Here is a 15,389-nt window from a genome sequence, read left to right on the forward strand (position 1 = left end):
TGTTGATTATCTGATAGTAATGCAGTGAAAACAAATGTGTTTATAATCACGTTTCCGATTCTGATGCTCAAAAGCACAACTCAATGTTTTAGAAAACAAATTCTGTCTCAGCTCTTAAATCATTATAGTCTCCTGCATTGTTTCTGCAACCAGGAGGTGCAGCTGATGTCACACTAACGTCTCTCACTCAGACTAACAGTGGAACCCTAGAAGATCCTTACGGCTCGATGTCCTGTCAGGGGCTAAATGATGAACTCTCAAATTAAATCCTGAGAAAGTAAATGTAATTAATCCTAAAACATGTTTAATAGAGGTTTGTAAGACTGTAAGAGGAACTCGCTGAGCCCAGTGTGAGCAGTGAGACTGAAATCACACTCACCTGTGATGAACGTGAGGATGAATAAAAGCAGGACATGGTGAGGAACCCTGCAGGACTCCATGTCTGAGACACAACACCACCAGCAGCACTGCACAGGTGAGAACAGGTGAGGAATTAACCAGGTACCTAAACACAATAAGTGCAGTGGGAAAGCTTAAGAACAAAGAACGACATGGAGAGTAGAGACAGGAACCTGACACACACACACACACACACACACACACACACACACACACACCTAACACTGGAGCTGTGACGGCTAAGTGAGGGGCTAGTAATTACTAATATTGAATATTTAATAATATTTATTTGTAGCGATCTACTTCATAAAAATTTGTACCATCATTAATTGAAAACTACTACTAATAATAATAATGATAAGATATGATTAAAAAAAAGTTATAATAAAAGTGGGTTTTTTTTGCTTTTGTTTAATTTATGCAACCATCAACATACATAATCACACGCTGACACTAAGACAATACTACACGTGTACAAACAGAGGAAAAAACAGAAGGAAAAAACATAAACTACTGTGTACATACAAATAAAAAAAAAAAAAAAAAAAAGAAAATCATGAACAAAATCAGGTATCAGCATCGATTCATCCCATTTCAGCTATAACTGATTCTGAAGATAACTTATGAAAGGCCACATAACAGCGAACGTGGAGCCAGAACCCCGCAGATTCAGTCTTATTTTTCCAGACTTAAGAATTGTAGTACTTTTCTAGCCCACTGTTTAAAGGAAAGAGGGGAAGCCTGTTTCCATCTGAGCAGAATCAATTGCCTCACCAGCAGAGAATAAAAGATGCATAGCGGTTGATATCACCGTTTGAAAGAGTGGTCTTTTCACTGACAATACCAAAGATGGCTTTTAGAGGGTTTGGACTAACATTTTGATTAAATCTTAGAATAAGACTCAAAAATCAGTGACAAGAAAGCAAACAGCCTGGGACAAACCCAAAACATATGGGCAAGTGTAGCAGGGGATTGAATAATGAAATGACTTTTTCCTGCCATAGCAAGAATGCACGTTCATTAAGAGGCTGGACAAATCCATAATTTCTGGCACCTGGTGCACAAACAGAACCTCTCTGCCATCCATAATATTTACGAATTTGGACCCAAATCTGAGCAGAATTCCAGTCCACAGGACGTACTGAATGAGAGCCAAGACCGAGTGGTAAGGGTGAGAATAAAAGAGCTGGAAATGAAAAAGGAAGGCAAGCTGAGGATTCAATATGGACCCAATCCGGTAAATGATTAGAGTTATGTGAATCCTGCCAATATGCTAAAGCTCTCAAATTGCAGGCCCAGTAATATAGTTAGAAATGTGGAAGAGCCATCCTCCCTAGTTCCTTGGGATTTCGTAAAAAACACAAGCATATTCTAGGGAGTTTCTTATTCCAAAGAAAAGATGCTATTGTCTTAGTTAAATGAACAACATAAGATTTTTTAATATTTATATATACTTTCCAGCCAAGGGGATACAAAGCCTGGACTATTTTTCAACAGCTATCTTTGTTGAGACTAAATGTGGAGCAAAATTAAGTTTAAATAACTCAGAAATATTTCTTGATACAACCACACCAAGATATGTGACATTGTCTGGGGCTAATTTAAATGGATAAGCAGAAAAGGAAGATAGTTTTGCAGCTTGATTTATAGGAAATAGCTCACTCTTGGAAAGATTGACATTATATCCTGACATAGTGCTGAAACGCTCAAATACAGCCACAACATGAGGAAGAGAATTATGTGGATCTGAGATATACAGGAGCAGGTCATCTGCGTATAATGATAATTTACGCTCTCTGTCCCTCTAATAATTCCCTGAATAACTGATGTTGATCTCAGCAAAACAGCTAAAGGTTCAATCGCTACTATGAAAAGTGGGGACACATGGGGCCTCCCTGTCTAGTTCCCCTGTGTAATGGAAGAAATTGTGAACTAATATTATTAGTGATGACAGATGAGGAGGGAAAAGCATACAGAAATTTTACCCATGATAAGAACTTTGGGCCCAAACCGAATTTGGTGGTGATTGATTTGGCCATTGCATAACAGTCCACTTCTTTCCCTTCAAAAACTCTTTGGTTGCTTTTGCAGTATGCTTTGGGTCATTGTCCATCTGCACTGTGAAGCACCGTCCAATGAGTTCTGAAGCATTTGGCTGAATATGAGCAGATAATATTGCCCGAAACACTTCAGAATTCATCCTGCTGCTTTTGTCAGCAGTCACATCATCAATAAATACAAGAGAACCAGTTCCATTGGCAGCCATACATGCCCACGCCATGACACTACCACCACCATGCTTCACTGATGAGGTATGCTTAGGATCATGAGCAGTTCCGTTCCTTCTCCATACTCTTCTCTTCCCATCACTCTGGTACAAGTTGATCTTGGTCTCATCTGTCCATAGGATGTTGTTCCAGAACTGTGAAGGCTTTTTTAGATGTCGTTTGGCAAACTTTAATCTGGACTTACTGTTTTTGAGGCTCACCAATATATATGCAATATATATATGCACACACATTTATTTAAATCTTTTAGCCGGTATACTGATAGATACTGTCAATTGTTGTTGTTCGTTTTGTGACTTATTTAATTAAAATGATCGTTGTGTAGAAAGTTATGCTGCTTTTTATGTGCGGCTTCATTAACCGTGCTTTCAGGAGGAGCAGTGAGATTAATCGCAGTGTCAGGAGCCTTTCTGTTGTTTAGCCTGAGATAGCAAGCTCACTACATTAACGCTATTTTCTCTAGTAAATACACCACCGTTTGGCGTTTATTTGCAAAAACAATAAAAACACTAAACACTACTCAAAATAACAATCCGGTATTTCTATAAAAGTGCAGCTCTGTATTAACACATAAACTCATCTCAGTCGCTTAAACTGCGCTGTAATATTTATATAACATTTGTGTGTTATAATATCTGTAATTAACTCACCGTGTGAAGGTTGAAAACTCAGTTTGCTCCACTCCGCTCCGTGCCGCTGAAGCTTCACCTTTTACACTTTCATATTCGATTCACGCATGCGCACTTCACTCTCACAGCTAGTGATCTGTAACAGCCTGCATCAGTCTTTTACAGGTTTTTTTTTTAAAGTTGCGTTTTTTCTCAGTCTGTTTTAAAGTCAAAGTCAAAGTCAACTTTATTGTCAATTCTGCTATATGTACAGGACACACAGAGGATTGAAATTTCGTTTCCCTCAGAACAATGGTGTGAGAAACCAACATAACAAGACAAATGATTAAAAAAGTAAAATAAAATAAAATAAAATAAAATATGTACACTATAGACATTCACGGCACATGTGAGTGTGTAGATATTTACATTTTAATGCAAACAAGAGAGAGCAGCAGTAGTAAAAGTGGCTTGTGTGTGTGTGTGTTTGTGTGTGTGTGTGTGTGTGCAGTTACAGGTCGGTGACTCTTAAGGCAGAGAGGGGAGAGAGTTGAGCTTTCTGACAGCCTGGTGGCTGAAGCTGTTCTTCAGTCTTGTGGTTCGGGCCTGGAGGCTGCGAAATCTCCTCCCCGATGGCAGAAGACTAAAGAGGCCTTGTAAGGGGTGGGTGGGGTCCCCGCTATGCTGAGTGCTTTTTGGGGTCCCCCGCTATGCTGAGGTCCCCCGCTATACTGAGTGCTTTCCGGGTTAACTGGGTGTTGTAAATGTCTGTGAGGGAAGATAATGTGGCACTGATGATTTTTCCTGCTGCGTTCATTATGCGTTGCAGTGTCTTCTGGTTTTGAGCAGTGCTGTTCCCAAACCACACAGTGATGCAGCTGGTCAGGATACTTTCAATGGTGCCACGGTAGAATGAGTACATGATGGGTGTCGGGACTCTGGCTCTTCTCAGTTTGCAGAGGAAATAGAGGCATTGTTGTGCTTTCATGGCCAGAGATGCAGTGTTGGTGGTCCAGGAGAGGTCCTCTGTTATGTGCACACCCAGAAACTTGGTGCTGCTCACCCTCTCCACAGCAGCACTGTTGATGATCAGAGGAGGGTGCTGAGTGTGTGCTCTCCGAAAGTCGACAACAATCTCCTTTGTCTTCTCTATGTTTAGAGAGAGATTATTGTTGGTTTGTAGTCAGTGATGGTTTGGATTCCCTGCCACAGGCTCCTTGTGTCTCTGCTGTCTTTAAAGTTGTGGGTTATCCTCCTGGCATATTGTCTTTTGGCCTTTTTGATGCCACGGGACAGGTTGGCCCTAGCTGTTCTCAGGTCGTCGTCATCGCCGGCCCTAAAGGCAGCATTTCGTGCCTTCAGCAGGTTATGGACCTCTCCTGTCAGCCATGGCTTCTGAGTGCCTCGTTCCTATCGTTGTTGTTAGAGCTGGGTGGAATGTAAACAGCGACCAGCAGAATCACTGTGAACTCCCTCGGAATGTAGACAGGTCGGGACTTGACGATTCTAAACTCCACAAGGGGAGAGCAGTGTCTGCAGACTACCACAGTATCACGACACCAAGCATCATTGATGTAAACACAGACCCCGCCACCGCAGGTCTTACCGCTCTCGACGCCGCCGTCCACGTATATATTTAGCGCTTATTCCTCTCCGCTGTTAATATTTTATTGAACTAGACACAAACTACATGAATTACAAATCGAGCTAACACATTTTTCCCCTTGTGGTGCATAAATATTCCCACCCTTTAGAAATGTTGGTCCAGTGATACATGATAAACAATGTGCATTATGAAATATAGGCATCCAGTAAAACAGCTGTGTTTAATTTTAAAAACTGTGAGAAACTGAGTTTAATCATACTTTTATTCAGTGTCCTACAAAATTAATGACACTGAAAATACGGAGACAAAAAATAAATAAATAAACAAAATTTGTACCATTTTACAGTTTTAAAGCTTCAGTACAAATTTACCACTGTTGTTTCCATTCTCCATGAGTTTTTAATTGTTATAAAAATACAGATGATATCCGCAATATATCATAGAAAAGTATGTTGTGACATCATTTATCACATTATTATGTCATACTGCACAGCCCTATATGACACACACACACACACAAGCTTTTGTCACAAAGGGGAAGGTCAGTATTTCAACATTTAGAGAGTAATCCTGCACTAAAGTAATGCCACACTTTGATTTCGTGTTGTAGCTCATGATCTTATTTGCATGTTGTTGTGGCTTCTGTAAACTGCAGGACTGATGTTATGGTTTAGATAGAAAAGGGGAGCTAAGATTAATTTATAGGTATAGAACAGATACTCATGCTTTTCTTCTGAGATACACTAACCAACCAAATTCTAAAACTCACCAACCCCATTCTAAAACTGTGTTCTGAGATGCTTTTCTGCGCACCGTGGTTGTAAACAGTGGTTATTTGAGTAATTTGAGTGAATTATTTGAGTGGTTGTTTGAGCATTCCTGTCACCTAAATTAATGAGCAGGTGTACAGGTGTTCCTAATAAATTGGTCAGTAAGTGGACTTTACAGTGCGTGGTCAGCGGTCTCAGAATTGGTTGTGGGTGTATGGGGTGGCCCGGGTGGGTGTTTAAAAAGTACAATGTTCATAAACAATATCTGTGATGAGGAGCTGCTTTGCATTCATTTTATATTTAAAGGGGTCCCTGGCTGCAACATCTATTGCTTGAGGCATTTCTGTGCACTGTGTTTGGCTCGAGATTATTTTAGAGTTCTGAAATTATTTTTATAGATCTAGGTCTAGATTTGTATACAGTCAGATCCGTAAGTATTTGGACAGTGACACAATTTTCGTAATTTTGCTTCTGTACACCGCCACAAGGGATTTGAAATGAAGCAATCAAGATGTGATTGAAGTGTAGACTTTCAGCTTGGGGTTTAACAAAAATACTGCATTAACCATTTAGGAATTACAGCCATTTTTTTAATGGAGTCCCTCCATTTTCACAGGCTCAAAAGTAACTGGACAAACTAAAATAATCATAAATGTTAGGATTCTAAAATAATGCTGAAGACCTACCTCCACATGTTTGAGTGGCTCACCACCCATGAAGGATGGCATAAATGGGACTGGGCCCAAGCGCTTGCACCATTCCTCACTGGGGAGGCCCAGCTGGCCTACTACGCCCTTGCACCAGGGGCGACTGCTGATTATGACATCCTCAAAGAAGAAATCCTGGTGCAGTGTGGTCTCTCCTCCTCCAACACGGTGGCAGAGTTCCACAAGTGGACCTACAAGCCCAAAACCACCCCCAGAGCCCTGCTCTGCATCACGAAACACTCGCTGCAACCAGCTCACCACTACGAAAGTAGCTGAGAAGTCACCGTGGATTGGTTCCTGAGAACTCTGCCACCCAAAGAGTGCAAGAGATGATCAAAGCACTAGCGTGTACCCAGACGACAGCACCGAAGACACCGGTCCCCCACTGTGCTGCGCCGCGAGTCTACGACTGCCACGCTTTCAGAACGCCTCCCGACTCTGCACCACCATTCCCCATCACAACTCCACTAAATAAATAAATAAATACATGTTTGTTTGCACTAACCCTGCCTGTTCTGAGTCTGTGTTCTGCTTGCTGCAGCTGCGAGTTGCTATTACACACACACATACATATATTAATCCAAGAGCTTAATTACTCACCAAGAGTTTAAATAAGTTCCAGGAAAATATATTCTTATATGTATATATATATAATGTACATTTGCAATGTCAGAGGCAATGGTGGCAAGAAAAGACTCTCTGAAATGACATGAGGAAGAAACCTTGAGAGGAACCAGACTGAGAGGAAACACCTCCTCACTGCTCATCCACAGCTGCATACTATAAAGTCAAAAAGTACTGAGTGTGTGTAAAACTGCTAAAGTTACTTGACATGAGCATGTATGCTACGACTTCCTATTGGGCTGCTGCTGTTGTCAAAATTAGCGTCCAGGGATGTAGGAAGTCAACACAAAGAATAAATTAATGAAAAAGAAATTAAAGATGTTTTTAGAATCGGGGAGGCTGTCTGTTACTAAAGGAATGAGATGTGTGGAGTAATGAATCAAACAGAAACCGAAAATGCTTATCAGAAAAACTTTAGTGAGGAATTATGTCCATCAAAACACTCGACGGCTTTTCATATTTACAGTGATGACAGAAACGTCAAAGAGTAAGGGAGATGATATTTACAAATTATATACATTAAAAAAAACCTCAACAATGTGAGACATGAGCGGAGCTGAAAGCAAAGAAATTAATAAAACAAAACACTTACTAACTCCAACCAATTCAACGCTAATCTAAACAAAGAAAAAGAAAACAAAACAAAACTTCGGCGTAAACGCCAACTAACTACTCTCACTAACAAAACATAAATACAAGCATTAGCTCCCGCTCCTATCCTAGTGTTTTTATACAAGCGATATTCTACATGTTGCTTTGTGTAGGTCACGTGACATACTAACCTCCTCTCAACACTATGAGTCAAGAGATAAATCCAACCATCAACTCTTAAAGAGAGAAAGGGAATCAGATCACAGCACAATCGGGCAAACAGCCAGAGTCAAACCAGAGGCGAGTAAATACAACATGTAGAGTAAAGGGAGCGATCAGAAATAACTCAAGATAAACTAACAAATCATAATTGCACCAGAAACTCGAAAAGGATGGACAGCGTGACAAACAAGCGAGAACTATCAGCAAAGGAGAAACACACTCTCCCGTCTTACGTCATTTCCGAGTCCTTATAGTAGACTGGGGGTGCCTGATTGGTTCAGAGATGGGTGTCGTCATCACGTTGACAGGGAAGATCGACCGGTCGGTTGTCCAATCACAGGATCTAAAAGTGGTAACAGTCAAAACAAGGCAGATAGAAAAAGACAAACCTCCCACAATATTACGGGACATAACAGTGCACAGGGGCATTGTCATGCTGGAACAGGTTTGGGCCTCTTACTTCCAGTGAAGGGAAACTGTAATGCTACAATACACAAAGACATTCTATACAATTGTGTATTTCCCAAGTTTGGGGATGAACCACATATGGGTGTGATGGTGTGATTAGATAACTGCATAAATGTGCACTTGTACAGGTGTTCCTAATAAAGTGGACAGTGAGGGTAAAGTGATAATTAAAAAAATTAGGGTGGTCAAGGCTTGGCGTCGCAGAAAATTCATAATGTCCATTTGGGGTCGTTTGCCAAAAAAATGTTTGAACCCCTGAACTACAGCCTAAGAAGGAAGGTGCTAATGTCACGTGACTACCTAAAGCAAGAGTCGTGACTAAGGCCAGTTCTGAAACCTGAATTCAAATTCCAACTGCAAATAAATACAGCTTACAAAACTATATCAAAGTTATGAGTTTAACTTTTACAAATAAGAAGTAAATAATGAATTAATCGCAAAGCTTTTTTTCTGTGTCAGTAATCTCTCATAACGCCAGTTTACACTTCATTTCTTTCATTCAGTTTATACAGATCTACGAAACTAAATATTTAGTACTATATAAAGTAATATTTATGTTTATCAGACTGTTCCTAACCTTTGTAAAACGTACTGTATTACCTAGATTATGTGTGTAAGCACCAGATAGCAAAGAGAGGTGGATTCATGTGTATGTTCAGCTGTACAGGTCAGTATCAGTCATCAGTTAGTTTCCAATGTTGAAGCAACACTCACTGTTCGCTCGCTTTATCAGGACCAACACAAAGCAGCTATTCTGAGTTCTGCGCATGCGCGTCATTTGGATCGTAACGGCCAACTGCCGCTTCACGCTGAGGTAAAGTTAAGCGAAAATATATATTTTGTTCGCCGCTTTAATACAGTGGTTTCACTGTGTAATGTTAAATATCATGTTAGAGTTGTAATGGTTTATATTTTGAAGCTTTTATAACGCTTCATAATTGTGTAATTTATCGTCGTGTTTGCGCGCGTGAGCTAAAGCAGCAGCTAACTCTGAGGTAAACTTTACAACCGTTTTAGTTATTTAAACTGGCAACTTCAGCACGATAAACTTGACATTTATCACTTTCTAACTGTATTATTTGTTAGACTTTAAGGCAGTGAGGTGATTTCGAGTGGAAATGAGGCACAGAACTCTGTTAAAGCCTTTCTCAGAAGCTCCATGACGAGGCTGCGATGGTGTTTGGGTGTAGCAGCCTTTAGAACGGGGGGTTTCATGTCCCGCTCACATTTACAGCAATAATCATTTCATTTTAACAACTTTATTCTGATTAATCGCAGTGTAGCCGTTCGCGTAACACGAAGGCTTTAAGACCCTGCAGAAGCCTCTGCCAGCTGGTTGCTTCCTCAGCGGACGGAACTAATGCGCAAGCTGCAATCCCATTGGCTAGCGCTCACCGGCTGCGCTTTGATTTCAGCAAATCAGTTCGGGCGAACGCGCACAACGTGATGAATATTTATGAGCCCAGCAGCCTATCAGGCGTTAGCGCGCCACTCTTTGCTCTCTAACAGATTCAGGGATAACTATTCTAACTAGCTGTTATCTAACGATAAACATTAACTAAAGCTGGCTACATAAAATACCACTAATGACTAGATTCATGAGAGGTCAGCTGATGCGTTAACACGTCACAGAAATGCAGTGATGTCATCAGCTTCCCAGCGAGTGTGTTTTGGGAAACAGTGAAATGACAGCAGCAGGAGCTTATGGCAGCGTCGCAGCTCTCTACTTCAGCGGCGCTGGCGTGACAGACACTGACCTGCTGACAGCAGGTGATCTACCTGAGGGAGGACCTGAGCCACACCAGAAGTCGTCTTTGACGATCGTAAGTTAATGTTCATCAATAGATGAAAATATTTTATAAAACTTTTAGTATGTTTTTAATCTCAGACCTCATTATTGTTAGTCTTTTTCTTTTCCACAGAAACACGGAGTGACCAATAATGTCTCAAGCACCATCACCCTCCAATAATTCTCTAAGTTCTGTTTACTGTGAAAAATATGCGTTTTCATTCGTGTTGGAATCGACCCGTACGACTGACTTTCACCTGTGGAGCACAGAATGCGTTATTAATAGGATCAGCTGTTATTTCTGTATAATTCTAGAGGTTACGTGTGTAAGACTTGACATTTTTATAAATGAGCCACTGAAATACAGTTTCACTGTGTAACTGATGTCTTTTTCTTTTAGGGAGGAACTCCTCAGCAGAGCCACAGCACAGCACTGAATGCTAAAGGCTTTCCCATGTAGAACACTGATTACAATTTTACACCTTTGTAAGCTTTTGTATCTCAGCAGAGAGGATTTGTAAATGCGTGGATGAAACCTACATGGTGAGGAATAACACCATCAGAACAGATCTCAGTGGAAATAAGACAAACATGTTGCCTGTGCACTTACTGATGCACATGAATTAGCCTACTGCTGAAGCAAAATGACTTAAAATATTTTCACACGTTACAGGCGAAATAATATATTTACTTTTTCTTCTTTAAAATGTTGCTATATTTATATTTTACATCATTTCTCTTTTATGAAAATTACATGTAATCCCAAAATGCCATGTTTTATTCAGAGCCTTTGTTGGAGTTTACAGGTATCATAGAGGTGCAGTTATGGGAACGCTCCTGCTACAAGATGAGATGCTCTGGAATCGGTTTCACTGTTTCTGAACTGTAGGATTTTTATTGCAGGTTTTCTGGGAGCCCCAGTTAAAGACATCGAGAACTTACAGATGTTGGCCTTAACGTGTCAGCGTGGATAGACGTCTATTCCAGTCCTGTCTACACCACACCAGACTTCTCTCTGCATTGTGTAGATGGCTGACTACCACCAAGTTCTCTTCAGGTGTATAGAAACATAACAAAGGGACCAACTGAATACTGCAAGAGCAAAGAACTTGCCTTACTTCAGAAATAAATGTTAACTGCAAAGGAAAATAATTTATCTACTATATTTCTCTGTGCTCTGTTTTCAAGGGTAACATTTATTTATAAAGTGTTTACTGTGTAAGGTATAGTTTAAAAATCCTGTGATCTACTGACACTAATGTTGTTCCACACCTGTATGTGTTTCTTTTGTGGAACACCATTCCTCACCATTCATGTATTTTATAGAAGAAAGAGGCAGTGATAGTGAATGGTGACTGAGGCTCTTAACGTTCTGCCTTACATCTCCTTATAAAAGTCAAACAGGTTTGGAACAAAATAAGAGTGTGTATATTATGACAAGTTTCATTTTGGGGTAAACTATCTCTTTTAATTTGTAACTTTGAGACTAGTGATATTAGCGTATAATTTATTTTTATTAATCTATTTGTGAATGCATGGGTGTGAAGGCATTTTTTTATATTTGGCTATTTAGTCTTAAGATTTATATACTGCAGAAAGTTTATTCTGAAGATGTATTTGTAAAACAGTGAGTAACTATCTGGATTTATACATATTTTCTGATCTAGTTACCGTAATAAAGTAAACAAAATAGTTGCAGTGTTGTTGTGTAGCAATATCCATGCACGCAGAGGCGTATCTACAGAGCAGGCAAGGCCAGCAATTACCTGCTGCCCCGCATTCTGAGAGGCCCCTGAGGGCTGATCTTTTAAATCATCAGAAATTTTCATCTTAAAATAATGCGCAGCAACATCTCAGCAACCCCCTTTAGGGGCGCTGTCTCGTTTGTGACTTTATGCTTCTGCGCCACCCCCCACACTCGAGTCGCACGAGCTTTAACTCCTGAAGATGAAGAGGACATACTGTACCTATCTGGCAGCCAGAAGCACAAGAGAAAACAAGAAGAGCAGGAAAAGAGGAAACAGGACAGCGGTAAGTGATGGAGATAATGAGGAATGAATTAAGGATAATTAAAGACAAACAAACCCACATCTTGTCCAATTTCAGTTTTAGTTCACCTTATTATTTGCAAGATGAATTACTGGTGCTAGTTAGCTAGTGTTAGCATGTTTTGAGTAGAGTTAGCAGTTCTTAATGTGGTCTGAAATGCAATAGATGTTACCTGGAATGATGCGCAGGACACCGTCTCTTGCTCCTGTGGATCAATACTGTACGTTAGTGAATATGTTAGTTAATATTAGTTAACATGACATTAAACCTAATTTACATGAAGACATCATCGTTCATTTAAAAATCCAGTTTAAAACCAACAACACACCGAGGTGCTACTAAAATCACAACTGCTTACCTGTTTTTCAGGTAACGATGGAGTAATGTCCTATTTCCCTTTTCTGTGTGTTTTCTTCAAACTTCAGAGCAAAGGAGACAAAACAAACATCTGCTGAACACGAACCTGCTGCTGAACCTGCAGTCAAAAGCAACCAGAACTTCAACCAGCAACAAACCCCCTCAATCCTAAACTACAGCGATACACGACGATGCAAAATAGAAAATAATTCAGCAACAAACCCCCACAATCCTAAACTACAGCGATACACGACGACGCAAAATAGAAAATAATTCAGCAACAAACCCCCACAGTCCTAAACTACAGCGATACGTGACGACGCAAAATAGAAAATAATTCAGCAACAAAAACCCCCACAGTCCTAAACTACAGCGATACGCGACGACGCAAAATAGAAAATAATTCAGCAACAAACCCCCACAGTCCTAAACTACAGCGATACGCGACGACGCAAAATAGAAAATAATTCAGCAACAAACCCCCACAGTCCTAAACTACAGCGATACACGACGACGCAAAATAGAAAATAATTCAGCAACAAACCCCCTCAATCCTAAACTACAGCGATACACGACGACGCAAAATAGAAAATAATTCAGCAACAAACCACCACAATCCTAAACTACAGCGATACACGACGACGCAAAATAGAAAATAATTCAGCAACAAACCCCCACAATCCTAAACTACAGCGATACGTGACGACGCAAAATAGAAAATAATTCAGCAACAAAAACCCCCACAGTCCTAAACTACAGCGATACGCGACGACGCAAAATAGAAAATAATTCAGCAACAAACCCCCACAGTCCTAAACTACAGCGATACGCGACGACGCAAAATAGAAAATAATTCAGCAACAAAGAGAATTTGCAGATTATTGGTTCCTTTAATGATGTCAATCATAAATTTACAGGATCTGGGGCCTCATTTCTAAAACTTTGTGTGGATGCCAGGGTGAAAGTGTGCATATGCACAAAGCCCAGAAAACTGCATGCACGCAAAAATAAAATCAGGTTTATAAAACTTTGCAAACGCGCACCTGCATGATGACACCTGAAGCAATCTTCCACCTGAAGCAGTCTCTGTATAGTGTATAGTGTACATTGTATACCGTTACTCCCGTATAGTCCTGCGTGGTGCGCGTCGGTACCCTTACTCCTGTATAGTCCCGCGTGGTGAGCGTCGGTACCGTTACTCCTGTATAGTCTTGCGTGGTGCGCGTCGGTACCGTTACTCCTGTATAGTCTTGCGTGGTGCGCGTCGGTACCGTTACTCCCGTATAGTCCTGCGTGGTGTGCGTCGGTACCGTTACTCCCGTATAGTCTCGCGTGGCGCGCGTCGGTACTGTTACTCCCGTATAGTCCCGTGTGGTGCGCGTCGGTACCGTTACTCCCGTATAGTCCCGCGTGGTGCGCGTCGGTACCGTTACTCCCGTATAGTCCCGCGTGGTGCGCGTCAGTACCGTTACTCCTGTATAGTCCTGCGTGGTGCGCGTCGGTACCCTTACTCCTGATGTGTAATGATCTGTGTGGTTCAGACTCCAGTGACTTCAGCTGCCAGTCTTACAGTTTATTCCTTTCAGATATTAATATCACTTCTTCATCACTTCTTGTTCCATATAAATATTCTCTTTCTTTATGGCTTATTATTTGTTATTTATTTAATTAAATTAAATAACACTTTAACAGTTGGCTTTATTGCCATTTACAGTAGCTACATGTCTCTCCTCAGTGTATAAAGACCTCAGCAGCAGGTAAATTAAAGACAATAATTTTAAATTTAGATTTTAAAAAAAGTCTACGTTACTAGGGAAACTGTGTCCCTTAGCAACCAGTGAAGGAGACGCCTTTAACCTGCAGCACTTGTTTTCTTGCACTGACAAACATCAGACTCGATAGATAGCTGGATAGATAGAGGGATGAATGGACAGATATATAGATAGAAAGATATGTAGATAGATAGATAAATGGATGGATGGAGGGATGAATGGATAGATAGATAGATAGATAGATAGATAGATAGATAGATGGATGGATGGAGGGATGAATGGACAGATATATAATTAGATAGATAGATAGATAGATAGATAGATAGGTAGACATTCGTTTTTCATCCCAAAGGGGAAATTTAGGATAAATATAGTGAAACTCCACACAGGATCCCAGGAGCAGAATCAAACTCAGAGGAAAGCGCTACAATAGGCTAGTGTCACTGTGATTGACAGGGGAGAGAGAGTATGCCCCTCCCACCCAGAGAGCACAGCCAGTTTAGCCCTCTTGTACTCACGGCCACGAACGGCTGTGGCATTGTGGGGACTTAAACTCGTGATCTCCAAGCGAAAGCAGGGTTTTTGATGTTCCTTACCAATAAACTTCAATCTGACCCGTGATATTTTGCGTTGTCACTTCAGAGCTCGTTACGGTTCCTGATTATAAAAGTCTGTTTGTTGTTTATCCTATTATCCTTTGTGCCTGAGTTGATCATTGCTGTGTTGCCATTTAAGATCTGTTCTCCTGCTGTTGCTACACTCTTCTGTGTAAAGTTCTCAGGAGCTCGGATGCCGTTTCCTCTGATACACCAGGATCATCACAAGCAGGACAACAACAAGCAGCAGCCCTGCCACTGTCAGGATAATTGCCCACCATGGTAGCTCATCTGTCTCACACACACACACACACACACACACACACACACACATACACACTGTTAGCTTTACTGACTTTATTCTAAAGCCATTATTTGTGTGTTATTGTTTTGGAATTATATTTATATTTATATAATCAGTGACATTTATATGGATTAATATTTATAAGTTATTGTTTGGTATTTAAAACATTTTCTGATTTTAACTAGTAGCTAAATGGTCATGTGATCTTATATTAAATTAAAGCCATCATCAGATGCTAA

The 15,389-nt window shown here is 40.5% G+C and overlaps 1 protein-coding gene across 7 annotated transcripts in view; it reads right to left on the reverse strand.

The window, feature by feature from the left end:
* The window catches only part of LOC117597014 (uncharacterized), an 82,128-nt gene that overhangs the window by 53,801 nt on the left and 12,938 nt on the right, over positions 1-15,389 (reverse strand). Inside the window, exons 5-8 of one of the 7 annotated variants that reach the window (XM_053233382.1) lie at positions 13,522-15,137; positions 12,480-12,596; positions 12,294-12,326; positions 6,715-8,158 (exon numbers count right to left, since the gene is read on the reverse strand). The exons of 4 other annotated variants lie outside the window; for them this stretch is intronic. In XM_053233382.1, the coding sequence (XP_053089357.1) occupies positions 15,028-15,137 (110 nt within the window). In that variant the 3' untranslated portion in view covers positions 6,715-8,158; positions 12,294-12,326; positions 12,480-12,596; positions 13,522-15,027. Of the gene's footprint in view, positions 1-6,714; positions 8,159-12,293; positions 12,327-12,479; positions 12,597-13,521; positions 15,138-15,389 lie in introns of those variants that run through there. 2 more of the 7 variants (XM_053233383.1, XM_053233381.1) reach the window with 2 other exon arrangements.

This window comes from Pangasianodon hypophthalmus, chromosome 4 (genome assembly GCF_027358585.1).
Source record: "Pangasianodon hypophthalmus isolate fPanHyp1 chromosome 4, fPanHyp1.pri, whole genome shotgun sequence".
Classification (NCBI taxonomy): Eukaryota; Metazoa; Chordata; class Actinopteri; order Siluriformes; family Pangasiidae; genus Pangasianodon; species Pangasianodon hypophthalmus.